We start from the raw sequence: 20,953 nt of genomic DNA, 5'->3' as shown, positions 1-20,953 counted from the left end.
ATGATCACAGTGAACGTAAACAACCAACATGGCCGCTGTTCTCTTCTTCATGTTCAGGCTGGTTTTAGTGGGTTTGGAGCTCGTCATGGTGAAAATAGTGACACTACGTTTACCGTGAAGCTAAACATTAGCTTAGCACATTGTAGCTAGCGTTAGCACTGCGATGTGGTTCACTTTTACACTTCTATCTTCATCTGACAAGATACAGTTTGATGAGTTTATGGTCTCAATCTCTAGTTTCAAGTCTTCTTCAATACAGCATGATGTTCATTTAGTACATTATGGTCCATTTAGAGTCAAACAGACCATAAAGCAGGGGATGCTTTAGGGTGGGGCTACACAGTGATTGACAGGTCTCTACGTCACTCCTCCTTTGTTCAGATATGGTCACTTCCTGTTCACTGGTTGTGAGAAGAAAAAAAAAGATGGCGACAAATGAACTGGTTACAAATAAAAAGAACAGGAGGTGTAGGTGATATCGAACAGGTTCTGAACAACAAACTCTGATGACCTCACCTCTCTCTTGTCTCTTTCAGGTGTGACGCCCGTTCTTCTACCTGAGAACATGATCACACATCTGGATTAGATCACAGCTGCATAGCAACAAACATGTGAGTCAAAGTGAACCAATTTTTAATGATGTATAATAATGTGCTTAGAGCTCGTATTAGAAGGTAAACAGCTCATAAGTCATCTCTAATATCTATTTTATATTCACGTGAAAACATCTCCTTCAAACTACTGGATTTATTCTAGTTTATCACCAAAACTACATTTTACAGATGACATGTGAACACATCATGATAACGTTATAATGTACCTTCAGCCAGTACTCATGTTCACTGAGCAGAGCCTGAAAGCATCATAATGTAACTGAAGTGAACCTCCATTGGTTAGCAGTTAGCGGTGCTGCTAACGTTACTAGCTCTCCTCCTGTTGGTTAGCCGTTAGCGGTGCTGCTAACGTTACTAGCTCTCCTCCTGTTGGTTAGCCGTTAGCGGTGCTGCTAACGTTACTAGCTCTCCTGTTGGTTAGCCGTTAGCGGTGCTGCTAACGTTACTAGCTCTCCTCCTGTTGGTTAGCCGTTAGCGGTGCTGCTAACGTTACTAGCTCTCCTCCTGTTGCTTTAAACACTGATTGGTTGTTTACAATGAAACATGATCAGAGACTAGAAACACATGTTCTACTGAGTCAGTAACACTTTATTTACACTGTGATGGTTAACGTTAAACTGTGTATTGGTGACAGTGGTGTTGATGCTGTCCCCCCCCCACAGAGAGTCGAGTGAGGACTGTAATGGCCTGAGGGGGGGCCCCCCCACCATGTCCTATCCACTCAAACTGTCCACTCAGTCTCTACAACCTTCCTCAGTGATGGGAGACGGACTGGAGGCCTCCAGCAGCAGCCAGAAGCTACTCCCCTCTGCCCCCCCGCCGCTGGCCTTCAACGTCCCGCCCCCCGAAATATGGAACCCCTCCAGACCCAAACGACAGACCAACCAGCTGCAGGTACCACATCTCTGCTTGTGTCTTCACATTGTGTGTAAACTCTGTTTGGAGTTTGAGTTTCATAGATTTCTGTTTTTATTCTTTAGTTCCTCCTCAAAGAGGTGCTGAAGACGTTGCGGAAACACCACTTTGCGTGGCCCTTCCAGTCTCCCGTAGACGCCATCAAGCTCGGTTTACCTGTGAGTCACCTGTTTGTGTTTAAGGAGGGTAGAGGACAGGAGGACGTAGAGGACAGGAGGAGAGAGAGGACAGGAGTTCTTCTGTGGTCAAAACCGAAAGAAGAAACTTCCTGGAAGTGTGCATTCAGTCTGTTCCTGTTAGCTGTTATTAGCTGTTATTAGTTGTTAGCTGTTATTAGCTGTTAGCTGTTATTAGCTGTTAGCATCACACTAGCTTCTCCTCCTGCGGTGTGTTGTTGTTTGGAGGAAGAATGTTAGTGTGATGCTCTGAACCCTTTGAGCTACATGGTGTCTTCACATCTCTACAACCTCAGCTGAGAGGTTTTATACAGAAATAAACCAAAAGTATTCATACAAGTATGGACATTGTGTCATAAATGTAAAAACAATCTTTCTAATATGTTTTATCAAATTTGATTAAATAAACACACAAAATATATTTTCCCTAAACAATTGTGAATATATAAACATGAACGAATTATGTCTCGACACGACTAAGAGGTATTTAGCTGCTTCCAGCCGGCCAAATGAATGAGTTTCTAACCCTCCTCCTGAAGGACTACTACAAGATCATCAAGATCCCGATGGACATGGGCACCATCAAGAAACGTCTGGAGAACAACTACTACTGGAACGCATACGAGTGCATCCAGGACTTCAACACCATGTTCACCAACTGCTACATCTACAACAAGGTGAGCCAAGACCTCCAGGTGACCATCAGGTGACACACCTCATGAACAGAGCTCCTGAACTTGTGTGTGTGTGTGTGTGTAGCCCGGCGATGACATCGTCCTGATGGCGGAGGCCCTGGAGAAGGTCTTCCTCCACAAGATCACGGAGATGCCGCAGGAGGAGACGGAGATCGCTGTGGTCACTAAGGGCTGCCGGGGGGGCCACCGGGAGCCAGGTACCAGTTTAGGATGTGGACCTAAAGATGTCAGTTAAATTGTAACAGAACCACGCGGTTCTCCTGTCGCCTGCGCTGGTTTCTACTGAAGCCCACCAGAGCTGCTTCTTACTTAAAATCCTTTTCAAAAGGTGTGTTCAGTACAATCCACGTGAAGTATTTCATGTGGTGTAAAGCCACAGTCAAAGTAGTCTTCAATGTTCTCACAATACATTTATACATCAAATGTAGAGTAACAGAAGAAGAATCAGAACCATTTAATGCCGAGGTATGTTGCACAGACAAGGAATCTGACATGACGGCGAATAACATTAAACTAACAACAATCAACACAGTGCAAGAAATAGAAACATTAAAATGTACAGTAAAATATAAAATAAAGTGCACAAACGAACAGATAACAGCATTATAAACAGTGAGATGTACAGTAAGTGAAATGTTAAGTGTCGAGTGTGTTTAAATATGAAGGGATGTGCAGGGGACTGACCGGCAGGAGGTTGTCCTGGGGGTAACTGAGTCAGTGGGTCCTGGTCTTTGTTGATGAGCCCGACTACAGACAGGAAGAAACTGTTAATGTGGTGTGAGGTCTTGGTCCTGATGGAGGTCTTGGTCCTGATAGAGGCCTTGAAGCGAACAAGTCCTGGAGGGACGGCAGATTGCAGCCAATCACCCTCTCAGCAGAGCGAATGATGCGCTGCAGCCTGCCCTTGTCCTTGGCAGTGGCTGCAGCGTACCAGACCGTGATGGAGGAGCAGAGGATGGACTCAATGATGGCTGTGTAGAAGTGCACCATCATTGTCTTTGGCAGGTTGAACTTCTTCAGCTGCCTCAGGAAGTACATCCTCTGCTGAGCCTTCTTGGTGATGGAGCTGATGTTAAGCTCCCACCTGAGGTCCTGCGATGGGGGGGGGAGTCACACGGGGCGATAGAGGGAGTGACACGGGGCGATAGGGGAGGAGTCACACGGGGCGATAGGGGAGGAGTCACACGGGGCGATAGGGGAGGAGTCACACGGGGCAATAGAGGGAGTCACACGGGGCGTTAGGGGAGTCACCACACGGGGCGATAGGGGAGGAGTCACCACACGGGGCGATAGGAGGAGTCACACCCTTCGTGTCTCTCGTTAAACATTCTGTCATCTCTTCATGTTTTTGTTTCTTCTTCTCTTCAGGTCTGATCACTAAGTCAGACTCGGGCCAGGACTCCTCGTCCCCCTCCACCACCCCCCACACACGGGGCTTCTCCTCCCCATCAGTCACCCCTCAGACCCGTGCTGCACCACCCGCCCCCCCCCAGGGCCCTCCCGCCCTGTCCCACCCCCCACGAGTGCCTCCCACACCCCCCTCCCACGTTCCCCACCTGGGCCCTCCGTTCCCCCTCTCAACACCGGATGTCCTGGCCCAGGTCGTGACATCTGTCCCCCCTCCGGCCCCGACACACCTGGTGCTGCAGAGCCCCCCCGCCCTCATCAAGGTAAGCAGCCGTTATTGATCAATGCATTGATCACATGTAGGCCTGGGTATCGGTAAGATTTTATCGATACTCTTATTGGTTCTTTTTCTGATCAAACTCCCAACATCACTACCGTTACCTGACGGCTGCTCCACAAACGGATTGATGTTCTGCTTGTTGGTCACATGTTGTGATAAACTTATCATGATGTGAGTCTCACGCTGTACTGAGCCGGAGACAAAGAGAGACACACACACAGAGAGAACGACGATGTCTCACTCCCTAACTTCTGAAGTACCGATAGAACCGGGTTTCGGGGGAGGCATCCCTGACCAAGCTGGTTTTTCTAATCTGATCTCTGCTGTTTCCAATAGCAAAGAAAGAGCCAGAAGAGGAAAGCTGACACCACCACACCGACAGCCAACGACCAGCTGAGCGAATGCTCCCCCGTCTCTGCCGAGACTCGGCCGCCGCGGCGGGACAGCATTCGCCCGTCCAAGACGCCCAAAAAGGACACGTCGCAGCCGGACTCTCAGCATCACCTGGGGGGCGGTTCGGAGGCGGGGGCGGTGACGGTGATGCAGAAGCGTCAGGAGCAGCTGCGTTACTGCGTTCGCCTCGTCAGAGAGATGCTGTCCAAGAAACACGTGGGATACGCATGGCCCTTCTACAAACCTGTCAACGTGAAGGCCCTCAGCCTCCACGACTACCACGACATCATCAAGCACCCCATGGATCTCAGCAACATCAAGGTGATCTATCAGGATGTGTGTGTGACCCCAACATATAGTAATACTCCATTACCTCCATTTCGTTTATTTTAAAAGTTGGATTGGTGTTGATCATGGTGTCTCCCTCCAGAAAAAGCTTGACAACAGGCAATACAGAGACGCTCAGGAATTTGCAGCAGACGTCCGGTTGATGTTCTCCAACTGTTACAAGTACAATCCCCCAGACCATGATGTGGTTGGCATGGCACGCAAACTACAGGTAATCAACAATCAAGAAATATTATGTACACTATATAACCACAGCCAGTTTACCCCCCCCCCCCCCCTACCTTTTTAAACCACTACATATGCTCTATATGTTAGAGGTGTAATAATACACAGCAGTACCGGTTCGGTTCATACCCGGGTTAAGGAGTTGGTGTTCGGTTCATACCCGGGTTAAGGAGTTGGTGTTCGGTTCATACCCGGGTTAATGAGTTACTGTTTGGTTCATACCCGGGTTAAGGAGTTAGTGTTCGGTTCATACCCGGGTTAAGGAGTTGGTGTTCGGTTCATACCCGGGTTAAGGAGTTGGTGTTCGGTTCATACCCGGGTTAAGGAGTTGGTGTTCGGTTCATACCCGGGTTAAGGAGTTGGTGTTCGGTTCATACTCGGGTTAAGGAGTTAGTGTTCGGTTCATACCCGGGTTAAGGAGTTGGTGTTCGGTTCATACTCGGGTTAAGGAGTTGGTGTTCGGTTCATACCCGGGTTAAGGAGTTAGTGTTGGGTTCATACCCGGGTTAAGGAGTTGGTGTTCGGTTCATACCCGGGTTAAGGAGTTGGTGTTCGGTTCATACCCGGGTTAAGGAGTTAGTGTTCGGTTCATACCCGGGTTAAGGAGTTGGTGTTCGGTTCATACCCGGGTTAAGGAGTTAGTGTTCGGTTCATACCCGGGTTAAGGAGTTGGTGTTCGGTTCATACCCGGGTTAAGGAGTTGCTGTTCGGTTCATACCCGGGTTAAGGAGTTAGTGTTCGGTTCATACCCGGGTTAAGGAGTTACTGTTCGGTTCATACCCGGGTTAAGGAGTTGGTGTTCGGTTCATACCCGGGTTAAGGAGTTACTGTTCGGTTCATACCCGGGTTAAGGAGTTGGTGTTCGGTTCATACCCGGGTTAAGGAGTTACTGTTCGGTTCATACCCGGGTTAAGGAGTTACTGTTCGGTTCATACCCGAGTTAAGGAGTTACTGTTCGGTTCATACTCGGGTTAAGGAGTTACTGTTCGGTTCATATCCGAGTTAAGGAGTTACTGTTCGGTTCATACCCGGGTTAAGGAGTTACTGTTCGGTTCATATCCGAGTTAAGGAGTTACTGTTCGGTTCATACCCGAGTTAAGGAGTTACTGTTCGGTTCATACCCGGGTTAAGGAGTCCCGGTTTGTCTTTTATTAGCTTGTTTAATTGACTCCTTGTGAAACAATGATGTTCAGGTGTTTATGGATAAACACTCTTACCTGGTTCCATTTTACATCCAGTTCCAAAATGCTCTTTTTTTTATTGTACCTATATGTTTGTGGTTCAAGTGGAGCTCACCACCGTTTCTCCTGCCGTCCTCCATCCCAACAGGACGTGTTCGAGATGCGTTTTGCCAAAATGCCTGACGACGAGCCTGAGGAGCCCGCCCCTTTTCCTACCCCATCGTCGGCCCCCCAACACCCCCCCACCCCCTCCACTCGACAAGCTCCGCCTCCTCCCGCCGTCTCGGAAGACGACAGCTCCAGCAGCTCCTCCGAATCGGAGTCCTCGGGGGCGGACTCGGAGCACGAAAGGCAACACCGATTGGCTGAGTTACAGGAACAGGTTAGAGGATGGAAAATGAAGGGGGAGGGAGGCTTATGAGACTCAAACAAGGTGGGTGGGCCACGCAGAGCAGCTTTACCAAACCAGGGTGAACGCTGAGTCAAGCAAACGTGCAGCATGCTGTTTGCTTGTTTTTGTCTCTTAAGACCACCGCTGTGTGTGTTTGTTATTGTTTGTGTCCTCCAGCTTAAAGCTGTCCACGAACAGCTGGCAGCACTCTCTCAGCCTCCGGCCTGCAAACCCAAGAAGAAGGAGAAAGAGAAAGAGAGGAAGGAGAAAGAGAAGAAGAAAGAGAAGCACAAGAAAAAGATGGCGGCGGCAGTAGAGGAACCCGTGGAGGCTCCTCCTCCCTCTGTGACACTTCAGACCACCGCCGCCAAGAAGATGAAGAGCAGCAAGGAGCCGATCGTGGTGGTGAAGAAGGACAGGAAGAAGCCCAGGTAGGTTGTGGTGGCAGAGATTTAAAAGATGAAAGGGATGGAGCTGTGTTGATGATTGGAGCTAATCTCATCGTTTTGTCAATCGCAGCAAGAAAGAAGGAGTTAAAAACAGTCGACCGGTCGTTCAACCTCAACCTGGACCGACACCGCTCGTCCCCTCGGCCTCTCTGGAGGCAGAAGATGAACCAGGTATGTAAATGAGAGAAGATTATTTGTTTGTGTCCATCCAAACAAATAATACAATATAATTAGTGTGTGTGTGTGTGTGTGTGTGTGTGTGTGTGTGTGTGTGTGTGTGTGTGTGTGTGTGTGTGTGTGTGTGTAAAAAAACATCTATTTCTATCCTCCTGTCCTCTAACCTCATGTGTCCTCCTGTCCTCTCTCCTCCCCCCTCAGGTGTGTTTGGGGGCGTGTCCTCCGACAGGTGTACACCCATGTCCTACGAAGAGAAGCGCCAGCTGAGCCTGGACATCAACAAGCTCCCCGGAGACAAGCTTGGCCGCGTCGTGCACATCATCCAGACGAGAGAGCCGTCGCTGAAGAACTCCAACCCGGACGAGATCGAGATAGACTTTGAGACGTTGAAGCCGTCCACGCTGAGAGAGCTGGAAAAGTACGTGTCCAGCTGCCTCAAGAAGAAGAAGAAGAAGTCAGGTAGGCTGTTGGTACAGGTGGACAGTTAACCATCAGAGTGTAAATAAAGTTTTACATTAACCATCAGAGTGTAAATAAAGTTTTAACGTTAACATCAGTGTAAATAAAGTTAACCACCAGAGTGTAAATAAAGTTTAACGTTAACCATCAAAGTGTAAATAAGGTTTTAACGTCAACCATCAGTGTAAATAAAGTTTTAACGTTAACCATCAGAGTGTAAATAAAGTTTTAACGTTAACATCAGTGTAAATAAAGTTAACCACCAGAGTGTAAATAAAGTTTTAACGTTAACCACCAGAGTGTAAATAAAGTTTTACCGTTAACCATCAGAGTGTAAATAAAGTTTTAACGTCAACCATCAGAGTGTAAATAAAGTTTTAACGTCAACCATCAGAGTGTAAATCAAGTTTTAACGTCAACCATCAGAGTGTAAATAAAGTTTTAACGTTAACCACCAGAGTGTAAATAAAGTTTTAATGTTAACCATCAGAGTGTAAATAAAGTTGTAACGTTAACATCAGTGTAAATAAAGGTTAACGTTAACCACCAGAGTGTAAATCAAGTTTTACCGTTAACCATCAGAGTGTAAATCAAGTTTTAACGTTAACCACCAGAGTGTAAATAAAGTTTTAACGTTAACCATCAGAGTGTAAATAAAGTTTTAACGTTAACCACCAGAGTGTAAATAAAGTTTTAACGTTAACCACCAGAGTGTAAATAAAGGTTAACGTTAACCACCAGAGTGTAAATAAAGTTTTAACGTTAACCACCAGAGTGTAAATAAAGTTTTAACGTTAACCACCAGAGTGTAAATAAAGGTTAACGTTAACCACCAGAGTGTAAATAAAGTTTTAACGTTAACCACCAGAGTGTAAATAAAGGTTAACGTTAACCACCAGAGTGTAAACTGATGTAGCGTTGATTTAAGCTGATATCGGAATCTGGAGTAGTGCATTACTTCGCTTCATCTACTGTAGTAAAACAGAAGTACCTCGTATACTCGTTGACTGACGGACAGACGAGTTCATCCTGTCTCACAGCTTCAGACTACAGACTGAAGGACATGTGAAGCTTCACTCACTTTAATTACTGGTTGAACGAGACATTCAGGGTCATGACTCGGGTGAACAGTTTGTTATACAAACAAAACTCAGAGATCAGATCACTAGAACTAAAGAGCCAATAGAACTTGTAGATCTCTGATGCTAGTTATTGATCGCTGATGATCCAGATCCCTCTGATGTTTCATGACATCAGCTGGTCTACAAGGATCCACAATATTTAAACTCTTTGAAGTCAGTAAACCATCAACAACACTAAATGTTATTTACAGTGTTTCTTTCTTCGTAAAAAAACACAATATGATAAAGAAATAGAAGATTGTATTTTTATCTTCATCTTTAATGATGTATAATAATGTGTTTAGAGCTCGCGTTAGCCTGAAGGCATCATAGTGTAACTGAAGTGAACCTCCGTTGGTTAGCCGTTAGCGGTGCTGCTAACGTTACTAGCTCTCCTGATAATCAGTGATATTACTCGCATCCGCCCGTTAGACGACGGCCAGCAGCTGGTTAGCTTAGCATAAAGATGTGAACCGGCTAGCCTGGGGCTCTGTCCAATGCACACAGATATCATTGCTGTTTAGACTTGTATCACAGCCGTATGTCTCTGAATCTGTGATTTGTTTGCAGGAGAGAAGAATCTGGAAATGCCAAACGTGACGAAGATGAAGACGGGGTCCTCGTCTTCAGGCAGCAGCGACTCCTCCGACAGTGAAGACGACTCTGAGAATGGTAACGGATAATGGAACGTTTTATTGTTGTAGTTCTGTTAGTCCTTCTCATCGATTTGTCCCGTGAGTGACATGCAGTGTTGGAGCGCTTTGAGCGGTCATAGGACGAGAGAGAAGCTGAACAGACCAGCTTCTCTCTCGGATGTTTTCATCAGTGAATGTTTGTGACTTGTCACATCTGCAAAGCTCTGATTAAGTCAAATAAAACCACAGAGGCTCCGTCGTCTAAAAACCAAGACGGGGAAAAAGTCTTTATCGGTTCCACCTCGACAGCAGCGACACGTCTCAGCTTGTTCTTCCCTTTCACAATAAAAGAACACACACACTGCATCAGTGCTTATGAGAGGGAACCTAAAGTCACTCAGAGCGTTCACAGACGTGCTGCTATGAGAGTTCACATCCTTCACCGTCCTTTTCAGTTTGTTTTTTATATTACTACAAAAAACCCAAAGAATGTAAAGTTCTGTCTTCTGTCAGTCCGGGACTTTCCCTGATGTTTAAGCCGTTAATATCAAGATATTCATGACTGTAGTCCTTCAGCATATGTATTATCTATGTCATACACCAGGGCTGGTTCCCAAGCTGCAGAAGAAGATCCCGACTATCAAAGACATCAGAGACACCAAGAGGCTGCACCACCTGTCGCTCAGTACCGGAGCCGGTCCGGTCCCTCCTCAGCCCCAGACTCAGGCTCAGCCTCAGGCTCAGGTGGTCCAGTCCAAACCTCCCCTTGTCCCGTCTCTGGACTCGTCCCAGCTGATGGGCTCTGGATTCGATCCTCTGGCTCAGTTCATGAACCCTCACCTGTCGCGGTCGAACAGCGAGCCCAATCCGACCGTCGCTGCTGCTGCCGTACCCGCAAACACGCCCACCGAGACGCACCCGTTCCTGACCCAACATCCCATCACAGCTCCTCCAGGTGTGACGCTCTTCACTTTATGATATAACGACTATCACTCGTCTATTCATCTGTTGACTATGTTTCTGGTTAACTGATTGTTTAGTTTAAAAAAAATGTAAACTTTAACTTTATTATAGTCGTCATTATACATTTACATGAAATTTGTAAAATGACGTCGTCAGATTATTCTATTATCGTGTATATGAGATAAAAGCAGCCTCACATCTGAGTTAAAGAGAGTATTCATCATTATTCTTTGTATAAACATTCATTTATTTTATCTCTGCTTCTGTCTTATTTTAAAGGTTAAACTCAAAGTTGCAGCAACAGGTTGTTCATGTTGTCTTCTCTCTCCTTCGGTGTTGTTGCAGCGATCCACATTGCTCTTCCCCAGCAACCGTCGAGACCGAGCAACCGAGCGGCGCCACTTCCTCCCAAACCCTCACAGCCTCCTCCGTCCTCGCTCCCATCCTTGCCTCCTCCCTCCTCACCCCAGCTTCAGGCCTCGCTACCCCTCGCTACTCTCCCCTGCCCTCGCGTCCCATCATCGCCCGCGTCGCACGGCATCCTGGGAACCCTCTCGGCGCAACCTCCCCACGCCCTGCTGGAAGACGATGACGAGCCGACGCCCGCCAGTTCTCAAACCCCGCCCCTCAGTCAAGTTCACACCTTCTTGCAGTCGCTGCAGGCTCGGTCCGCCGCGCAGCTGCAGACGCAGCCTTCACACGTGCACACACACCTGCCTGCGCAGGGCGCCCCTCAGCTGATGTCGACAATGCTCACGTTGGCCGCGACCACATCTGGCCCCGCCCTGACACAGAGACACGGCTTAGGCCACGCCCATGTGCGCCAGCCGTATCCTCAGACGGCGCCGTCGCAGCAGCAGAAGGGAGTGGCCCTGCAGCAGAAGGTTCAACAGATGCAGCAACAACTGCAGCAGCCGTCGCCTCGCAGCAAAGCAGAGCCTTTCTCAACAGGTAACACGTTTCTATACTTGATAGAGATGCACCCATCCAACGGCCACCGGTGTCTGCTGATCCACCGCGACCGGCCGGTCGGTTTCATGTGTCAGACTTTAAACACATGTTCCACATGATGGTTTTACGTCACATAGACATCCACACACATTGACAGACATGTAAAGGGCCCTCAACCTCCTAGCTCCTACGTAAGAACATGAGCCACAGATTCAAGGAGACACAAGTTTGGTTTGTTTGCATCTATTTATAGTCGTATGTCATTATGTGATTGTTTGCGGTTGTTTTTGCGTCTCTTTGGGGTTGTTTATGCGTCTCTTTGGGGTTGTTTATGCATCTGTTTGGGGTTGTTTATGCGTCTCTTTGGGGTTGTTTATGCGTCTCTTTGCGGTTGTTTATGCATCTGTTTGGGGTTGTTTATGCGTCTCTTTGGGGTTGTTTATGCGTCTCTTTGGGGTTGTTTATGCGTCTCTTTGGGGTTGTTTATGCATCTCTTTGGGGTTGTTTATGCATCTCTTTGGGGTTGTTTATGCGTCTCTTTGGGGTTGTTTATGCGTCTCTTTGGGGTTGTTTATGCATCTCTTTGGGGTTGTTTTTGCGTCTCTTTGGGGTTGTTTATGCGTCTCTTTGCGGTTGTTTATGCATCTGTTTGGGGTTGTTTATGCGTCTCTTTGGGGTTGTTTATGCGTCTGTTTGGGGTTGTTTATGCGTCTCTTTGGGGTTGTTTTTGCGTCTCTTTGGGGTTTATGCGTCTCTTTGGGGTTGTTTTTGCGTCTCTTTGCGGTTGTTTATGCGTCTCTTTGCGGTTGTTTATGCGTCTCTTTGCGGTTGTTTATGCGTCTCTTTGGGGTTGTTTTTGCGTCTCTTTGGGGTTGTTTATGCGTCTCTTTGGGGTTGTTTATGCATCTGTTTGGGGTTGTTTATGCGTCTCTTTGGGGTTGTTTATGCGTCTCTTTGCGGTTGTTTATGCATCTGTTTGGGGTTGTTTATGCGTCTCTTTGGGGTTGTTTATGCGTCTCTTTGGGGTTGTTTATGCGTCTCTTTGGGGTTGTTTATGCATCTCTTTGGGGTTGTTTATGCATCTCTTTGGGGTTGTTTATGCATCTCTTTGGGGTTGTTTATGCGTCTCTTTGGGGTTGTTTATGCGTCTCTTTGGGGTTGTTTATGCATCTCTTTGGGGTTGTTTTTGCGTCTCTTTGGGGTTGTTTATGCGTCTCTTTGCGGTTGTTTATGCATCTGTTTGGGGTTGTTTATGCGTCTCTTTGGGGTTGTTTATGCGTCTGTTTGGGGTTGTTTATGCGTCTCTTTGGGGTTGTTTTTGCGTCTCTTTGGGGTTTATGCGTCTCTTTGGGGTTGTTTTTGCGTCTCTTTGCGGTTGTTTATGCGTCTCTTTGCGGTTGTTTATGCGTCTCTTTGCGGTTGTTTATGCGTCTCTTTGGGGTTGTTTTTGCGTCTCTTTGGGGTTGTTTATGCGTCTCTTTGGGGTTGTTTATGCATCTGTTTGGGGTTGTTTATGCGTCTCTTTGGGGTTGTTTATGCGTCTCTTTGCGGTTGTTTATGCATCTGTTTGGGGTTGTTTATGCGTCTCTTTGGGGTTGTTTATGCGTCTCTTTGGGGTTGTTTATGCGTCTCTTTGGGGTTGTTTATGCATCTCTTTGGGGTTGTTTATGCATCTCTTTGGGGTTGTTTATGCGTCTCTTTGGGGTTGTTTATGCGTCTCTTTGGGGTTGTTTATGCATCTCTTTGGGGTTGTTTTTGCGTCTCTTTGGGGTTGTTTATGCGTCTCTTTGCGGTTGTTTATGCATCTGTTTGGGGTTGTTTATGCGTCTCTTTGGGGTTGTTTATGCGTCTGTTTGGGGTTGTTTATGCGTCTCTTTGGGGTTGTTTTTGCGTGTCTTTGGGGTTGTTTTTGCGTCTCTTTGGGGTTTATGCGTCTCTTTGGGGTTGTTTTTGCGTCTCTTTGCGGTTGTTTATGCGTCTCTTTGCGGTTGTTTATGCGTCTCTTTGCGGTTGTTTATGCGTCTCTTTGGGGTTGTTTTTGCGTCTCTTTGGGGTTGTTTATGCGTCTCTTTGGGGTTGTTTATGCATCTGTTTGGGGTTGTTTATGCGTCTCTTTGGGGTTGTTTATGCGTCTCTTTGCGGTTGTTTATGCATCTGTTTGGGGTTGTTTATGCGTCTCTTTGGGGTTGTTTATGCGTCTCTTTGGGGTTGTTTATGCGTCTCTTTGGGGTTGTTTATGCGTCTCTTTGGGGTTGTTTATGCATCTCTTTGGGGTTGTTTTTGCGTCTCTTTGGGGTTGTTTATGCGTCTCTTTGCGGTTGTTTATGCATCTGTTTGGGGTTGTTTATGCGTCTCTTTGGGGTTGTTTATGCGTCTCTTTGGGGTTGTTTATGCGTCTCTTTGCGGTTGTTTATGCATCTGTTTGGGGTTGTTTATGCATCTGTTTGGGGTTGTTTATGCGTCTCTTTGGGGTTGTTTATGCGTCTGTTTGGGGTTGTTTATGCGTCTCTTTGGGGTTGTTTTTGCGTGTCTTTGGGGTTGTTTTTGCGTCTCTTTGGGGTTTATGCGTCTCTTTGGGGTTGTTTTTGCGTCTCTTTGCGGTTGTTTATGCGTCTCTTTGCGGTTGTTTATGCGTCTCTTTGCGGTTGTTTATGCGTCTCTTTGGGGTTGTTTTTGCGTCTCTTTGGGGTTGTTTATGCGTCTCTTTGGGGTTGTTTATGCGTCTCTTTGGGGTTGTTTATGCGTCTCTTTGCGGTTGTTTATGCATCTGTTTGGGGTTGTTTATGCGTCTGTTTGGGGTTGTTTATGCGTCTGTTTGGGGTTGTTTATGCGTCTGTTTGGGGTTGTTTATGCGTCTGTTTGGGGTTGTTTATGCGTCTGTTTGGGGTTGTTTATGCGTCTCTTTGGGGTTGTTTATGCGTCTCTTTGGGGTTGTTTATGCGTCTCTTTGGGGTTGTTTATGCGTCTCTTTGGGGTTGTTTATGCGTCTCTTTGGGGTTGTTTATGCGTCTCTTTGGGGTTGTTTATGCGTCTCTTTGGGGTTGTTTATGCGTCTCTTTGGGGTTGTTTATGCGTCTCTTTGGGGTTGTTTATGCGTCTCTTTGGGGTTGTTTATGCGTCTGGGGTTGTTTATGCGTCTGTTTGGGGTTGTTTATGCGTCTGTTTGGGGTTGTTTATGCGTCTCTTTGGGGTTGTTTATGCGTCTGTTTGGGGTTGTTTATGCGTCTTCTTTGGGGTTGTTTATGCGTCTGTTTGGGGTTGTTTATGCGTCTTCTTTGGGGTTGTTTATGCGTCTGTTTGGGGTTGTTTATGCGTCTTCTTTGGGGTTGTTTATGCGTCTGTTTGGGGTTGTTTATGCGTCTGTTTGGGGTTGTTTATGCGTCTGTTTGTCACATTTTCTTCATGAGTGAAGAAGACATAAAAGCTTTCTTTTTCAAACACCTGCAGGTCTAAAATAAGCTGTTTTTCTTCTGGGAAAGTAAAACTTATCAGTTAAAGTCTTGTCTCTCAGGCTCCACTCCTCGTTATCATTCTGCTACAGAGGAACAAAACACTTCTCTTATCCAATCACAATCCTCCCTGTCCTTTCAAAAACAGTCGAGGCGGAGGAGCAGAATGCTCCAGACTAGATACAGAGAAGTTCTTTATTTAGTTTGAGTGAGAGAAGATCCTAAAACGACCCCAAGACGATCAAAGGAACAACAAAAACATATTTACACAAATGTTTCTTTTCTTTCTGACTCTTATTTGAAGTAAACGTCGGAACAAATGTTCTGAATCAGTCACTGCTGTTGGAGGTTAAAACTCAGTGAAATAATCAACAACTTAAAAATCAAACCAACATTGAAAGTATTTCCATTCAAGTCAAGTGCTATTTGAATAGCACATTTAGAAACAACCACACTTGACCAAAGGAAAACACAGGATGCAAAGCAGTTCAATACAAAAGAAATAGAAGAAAACAATAAACATAATGTGGACATAATAATAGTAGAAGAAACACAACAGAAGAAGAAGTCAAATCAATCAATGCTAACGAGAAGATACTTCAAAATGAAAGCACCACACTTATTGTGACGGGTTGTGTCTCTGACCACCTGACATGAAGATATTGTAGACGTCACATTGAATTAAATAGAGGAATGTTTTTTCCAGGTGGCCTGCGTGAGAGTCCGTCTCCCCTGATGATTCACTCTCCTCAGATGTCTCAGGTCCACTCGATGGGTTCACCCTCTCAGACCAAGAAACATGTGAGTGAGCCCCGCCTCCTGGAAAACACTTGGAACCAATATTTCACTTGTTGGTTTTCTCGAAAAATTAGAGAACAAGTCTCCTTTTTACCTTTTTAGCTTACAATGAGATCTATAAGAGCTTCCCTGAAACTGATGATAATGGTAACTGTGGTAGTTTTATTACTGTTCTTGCTGCGTGTGTGTCTGCTCCTGTAGGACCAGAGGCCACACCTTGTTACAGTCAAAGAAGAGAAACCTTCCCAGTCTCCAGTTCTGCCGCCCTTCAGCCAAGACGCACACAAACACAGTGAGTCCACCACTGTTTTTATTTATCTGTGGTGTGACGCATCGCGTGCAGAGCTAAAGACGCCAACGTTCAATTAGAAGTACACACACACCGGCCCTTTAAGGTACATACTGTGTGTGTGTGTGTGTGTGTGTGTGTGTGTGTGTGTGTGTGTGTGTGTGTGTGTGTATATATACATACACTGTATATTCATAGTTAATCCTCATGTCATGTCCCCCTCAGGATCAGACCCGAAGCTGTTGGACGGCTCTCGTCCGGGTCACCGCCTCCCAGACTCCCCGGCACCACTGTGTTCCCAGCAAGGCCTCAAAATTAAGCAAGAGCCCAAAACTCCCATCGCTCCAAAGAAGACACAGGTGTGTGTATACAAGTGTGAGATGATCACATTAAAGCCGCATTGTTTTTATTGTCCTCTTCCATCCAACTCTCTCCGTCTTCTCCCAGGATGTGAAGATAAAGAACATGGGTTCCTGGGCCAGTCTGGCTCAGAGGTCCCAGTCCACGCCGGCCTCCTCCGTTCGCTCCTCCAGCGACAGCTTCGAACAGTTCAGACGGGCCGCCAGGGAGAAGGAAGAAAGGGAGAGGCAGCTGAAAGCTCAGGCTGAGCAGATCAGGAGGGAGCAGGAGAAGCTACGGTAGGTGGGAGGACGAAGGATGAGTCGACCGTATCCACGCAAGGGAGGAAAAGGAAAAATTTATGCAGTATAGTATCGCGGTTATATTAACGGTTTCATTACCATATAACTTGAAGAAGCTACGATATCGATTGTGTAGAGTGTGACCTAAGTATCGTGACTTAAGTATCGTATCGTGACTTAAGTATCGGGATAATATTGTATTGTGATAATATCGTATTGTGATAGTATCGTATCGTGATAATATCGCATCGTGATAATATCGTAGCGTGATGTTGTATCGTGATTGTATCGTGATAATATCGTATCGTGACATTAGTATCGTGATATCGTATCGTGATAATATCGTATTGTGATAATATCGTATCGTGATATTGTATCGTGACATAAGTATCGTGATAATATCGTATCGTGACATTAGTATCGTGATATCGTATCGTGATAATATCGTATTGTGATAATATTGTATCGTGATATTGTATCGTGACATAAGTATCGTGATAGTATCGTGATAATATCGTATCGTGACCAAGGTATTGTGATGTCTCCCCGTAAGAGCGCGCATCCAGTTTAAGACTCTGGTGCTAGCCTACAGGGCAGTGAAAGGAACAGCTCCTTCCTATCTCCAGGCCATGGTCAAGCCCTACACCCCCGCCCGACCTCTTAGCTCTGCTGCCTCGGGGTGATCGGTTGCCCCGTCGCTCAGAGGTCCCTGCGGCCGATCGACCCGGTCGCGGCTGTTTTCTGTCCTGGCCCCACAGTGGTGGAATGAACTCCCCACTGACGTCAGGACAGCAGAGTCGCTGCCCATCTTTCATCAGGCTGAAGACTAACCTCTTCAAGAAGGCCTACCCTGAGCCTTCACTCACCACTTACTGTATTCATACTAGTTTGTTTCTGTACTTCTGCTCTGGTTTATGCTCTTAGATGCTTGTTTAAAGGAGATGCACTTATGACTTCTGGTGACTAGTAGTTCTCTTGAACACCGATGTTGAATACACTTATTGTAAGTCGCTTTGGATAAAAGCGTCTGCTAAATGACTGTAATGTAATAATATTGTGACTTGAGTATTTACAGAGTAATAGAACGATATCGTATTTGTTACCCAGTAACCGTGATGACGATGACACCGTGGAGCAGGCTCGTCGATTGCAAGAAGACGCCCGCCGTCGCCAGGAGCAACAGTTGCCTCTGGCCCCCACCCCTCCGGCTTCCACCCCGCCCACTCACTCCCCACAGGCCCCGCCCCCACAGGCCACACCCCCGTCCTCTGCACCCGCTATCGACCAGCGGGAGATGGCACGCCGCCGCGAGCAGGAGAGGCGCCGGAGAGAGGCGGTACGTAATAATCTCTACTGTCGTAATACACAGAAGTACCTTACTTTGCTGGTACTCTACTGTAGTAATACACAGAAGTACCTTACTTTGCTGGTACTCTACTGTAGTAATACACAGAAGTACCTTACTTTGCTGGTACTCTACTGTAGTAATACACAGAAGTACCTTACTTTGCTGGTACTCTACTGTAGTAATACACAGAAGTACCTTACTTTGCCGGTACTCTACTGTCGTAATACACAGAAGTACCTTACTTTACCGGTACTCTACTGTAGTAATACACAGAAGTACCTTACTTTGCTCATACTCTACTGTAGTAATACACAGAAGTACCTTACTTTGCCGGTACTCTACTGTAGTAATACACAGAAGTACCTTACTTTGCTAGTACTCTACTGTAGTAATACACAGAAGTACCTTACTTTACTAGTACTCTACTGTAGTAATACACAGAAGTACCTCATACTCACCGTGGTTAAACTTCTCTTCTCTGCAGATGGCCGACACCATCGACATCAACTTCCAGAGCGACCTGATGGCCATTTTTGAGGAGAATCTGTTCTGAGGGAGAATATTACCCACAATGCTCTGGCTCACATGGTTTCCCCCCCCCCCCCCCCCACACACACACACACACACACACACTGTTGATAGTACCTGTCTCTCTCTCAGTAGTTGAAACAGCTGGCTTGTGTCATGTGAATGAGAGAAAGTAAACAGAAAGCAGGCCTGGTGTTCATGATGAGACATTTAAAGACATAATGATGAAGATTTAATTTAACGAATGAACCTCTGAAGGCCAGAACGATCACTTGTTCATTTTAAAGGGACAGTTCACCCTAAAGCCAGACGCACTGGTTCCTCCTTTTAAAGGGACAGTTCACCCTAAAGCCAGACGCACTGGTTCCTCCTTTTAAAGGGACAGTTCACCCTAAAGCCAGACGCACTGGTTCCTCCTTTTAAAGGGACAGTTCACCCTAAAGCCAGACGCACTGGTTCCTCCTCTCAGCTGTAGTGTTGTTGATCAGATGTTTACTTCTCTTTGATCTGATGGCACCAGACGTCACATTTACATGAAACCATGAACTACAACGTCCACCAGGAGGAGCGCGCCTCCTTCTGCCCCGTGATTTTTAGTTTGTGAGAGAGAAAATAGTCCCGACGTGATGGACTCAAGACCCAGAAAACCTGCTTTACACATCCGAGTCCACGTCCCTTTAGACCGGAACGCATCCGAGTCCACGTCCCTTTAGACCGGAACGCATCCGAGTCCACGTCCCTTTAGACCGGAACGCATCCGAGTCCACGTCCCTTTAGACCAGAACGCATCCGAGTCCACGTCCCTTTAGACCGGAACGCATCCGAGTCCTCGTCCCTTTAGACCGGAACGCATCCGAGTCCTCATCCCTTTAGACCGGAACGCATCAGAGTCCTCGTCCCTTTAGACCGGAACGCATCCGAGTCCTCGTCCCTTTAGACCGGAACACATCCGAGTCCACGTCGATCTGCATTTTTTTCTTTCTTTTCTTCGTGTCTATAAAATATATACATTTTAAATGACATCTCGTTCCATCATATTAGAGAGACGGAAGGACTCACAGACGACAGACAGAGAGGACTGTGTGTTTTATTTTTGGGGGTGAACTGTCCCTTTAAGTGGATTTGAAGCGGGGGGGGGGGGGTTCTCAGGACTCGGTCGGCCATCTTTGTCTAAGACGTCTCCTTTGCCTTAAACTAACAATCATACCCTGCTAATTATACATATTATATATACGAATAGATACATGGATATATATATATATTATATACGACCAGGAAGTCGAGGAGAAGAAGAAGAATCTGGATTCTCGTCTGTTCGTCTCTGGTTTCATTTTTTTGTAGAATTTTACTGTAAAGAAAGAAACGAAAAGAAAATCTTTTTTTATGCAGAGTTTCGGTTTCTTGTTCTCAAATCTTTTCTGCCAAAACTGATGTATTGAGTGCTGACTTCATTTATTATCGTGTGTCCTCACTTTATATTAAAGATGCTTTTATTCATATTTAATTTACCGTTTAATCTTGTTTGTTTCCTCCTCACATCGTCGGCTTCTTCTCGTCTTCGACTCTTTACTTCTCGTCTTCGACTCTTTACTTCTCGTCTCCGTCTCTTTACTTCTCGTCTCCGTCTCTTTGCTTCTCGTCTCCGTCTCTTTGCTTCTCGTCTCCGTCTCTTTGCTTCTCGTCTCCGTCTCTTTGCTTCTCGTCTCCGTCTCTTTGCTTCTCGTCTCCGTCTCTTTGCTTCTCGTCTCCGTCTCTTTAGTTCTCGTCTCCGTCTCTTTAGTTCTCGTCTCCGTCTCTTTAGTTCTCGTCTCCGTCTCTTTGCTTCTCGTCTTCGTCTCTTTGCTTCTCGTCTCCGTCTCTTTGCTTCTCGTCTCCGTCTCTTTGCTTCTCGTCACCGTCTCTTTGCTTCTCGTCTCCGTCTCTTTGCTTCTCGTCTCCGTCTCTTTGCTTCTCGTCTCCGTCTCTTTAGTTCTCGTCTTCGTCTCTTTAGTTCTCGTCTCCGTCTCGTCTTCGTCGTGTGCCGTTGAAGGTTTTACCGTTTCTTTCTTCGTAGGTCGTCTCAGAGATCTGTGAGCGTTTATTTTATTTTGAATGTTTCATTCAGTTTATTTCTTTTCTCTTCTTTGATTAATTTGAGCAGAACAAGCTGTCGGTGAGTCGATACTTCACTTTATGGACAACATGGTTTTTTAAGAAAAGTATTAAAATAATATTTAAAAAATAAATACTTTTTGTGTTTTGTGTCAGAGTTCTGGTTTCAACCGGGGGGGGGGCTACACAGAGTACACTGAGTACTTCTAAAGAGAAGTACTCAGTGCAGTGATCTACTTGTTGGTGAAAGCAGGTTGATTGTAATTAAACGTAGACTTCAAGTTTGTTAAATTATAATTATGATAGTAAAAATAATGATGATAATAATATCGAAAATGATAATTTATGACAATAAAAATAATAATAATTATTAATAATAGTAGTATTGATCATAATATTAAAAGCGTTATTTGTACTTTTTAAAACGAA

The 20,953-nt window shown here is 46.0% G+C and overlaps 1 protein-coding gene across 1 annotated transcript in view; it reads left to right on the top strand.

The window, feature by feature from the left end:
* The window catches only part of LOC142943679 (bromodomain-containing protein 4-like), a 21,104-nt gene extending 1,167 nt beyond the window's left edge, over positions 1-19,937 (top strand). Inside the window, exons 2-22 of the mRNA XM_076085330.1 lie at positions 537-611; positions 1,277-1,508; positions 1,595-1,687; positions 2,245-2,382; positions 2,465-2,597; positions 3,769-4,070; positions 4,424-4,801; positions 4,911-5,039; positions 6,383-6,616; positions 6,803-7,056; positions 7,145-7,245; positions 7,453-7,710; positions 9,402-9,503; positions 10,071-10,421; positions 10,775-11,380; positions 15,536-15,630; positions 15,829-15,919; positions 16,142-16,275; positions 16,364-16,554; positions 17,665-17,893; positions 18,390-19,937. Of these exons, the coding sequence (XP_075941445.1) occupies positions 1,323-1,508; positions 1,595-1,687; positions 2,245-2,382; positions 2,465-2,597; positions 3,769-4,070; positions 4,424-4,801; positions 4,911-5,039; positions 6,383-6,616; positions 6,803-7,056; positions 7,145-7,245; positions 7,453-7,710; positions 9,402-9,503; positions 10,071-10,421; positions 10,775-11,380; positions 15,536-15,630; positions 15,829-15,919; positions 16,142-16,275; positions 16,364-16,554; positions 17,665-17,893; positions 18,390-18,458 (4,074 nt within the window). The 5' untranslated portion in view covers positions 537-611; positions 1,277-1,322 and the 3' untranslated portion in view covers positions 18,459-19,937. The remainder of the gene's footprint in view (positions 1-536; positions 612-1,276; positions 1,509-1,594; positions 1,688-2,244; positions 2,383-2,464; positions 2,598-3,768; positions 4,071-4,423; positions 4,802-4,910; positions 5,040-6,382; positions 6,617-6,802; positions 7,057-7,144; positions 7,246-7,452; positions 7,711-9,401; positions 9,504-10,070; positions 10,422-10,774; positions 11,381-15,535; positions 15,631-15,828; positions 15,920-16,141; positions 16,276-16,363; positions 16,555-17,664; positions 17,894-18,389) is intronic.
* The last annotated feature ends 1,016 nt before the right edge of the window (positions 19,938-20,953 follow it).

This window comes from Anarhichas minor, unplaced genomic scaffold (assembly GCF_050575085.1).
Source record: "Anarhichas minor isolate MPS153535 unplaced genomic scaffold, ASM5057508v1 ptg000149l, whole genome shotgun sequence".
NCBI classification, from domain to species: domain Eukaryota; kingdom Metazoa; phylum Chordata; class Actinopteri; order Perciformes; family Anarhichadidae; genus Anarhichas; species Anarhichas minor.
Note: the sequence above shows the minus strand (reverse complement) of the source record. Positions and strands in the feature narration are given on the sequence as shown.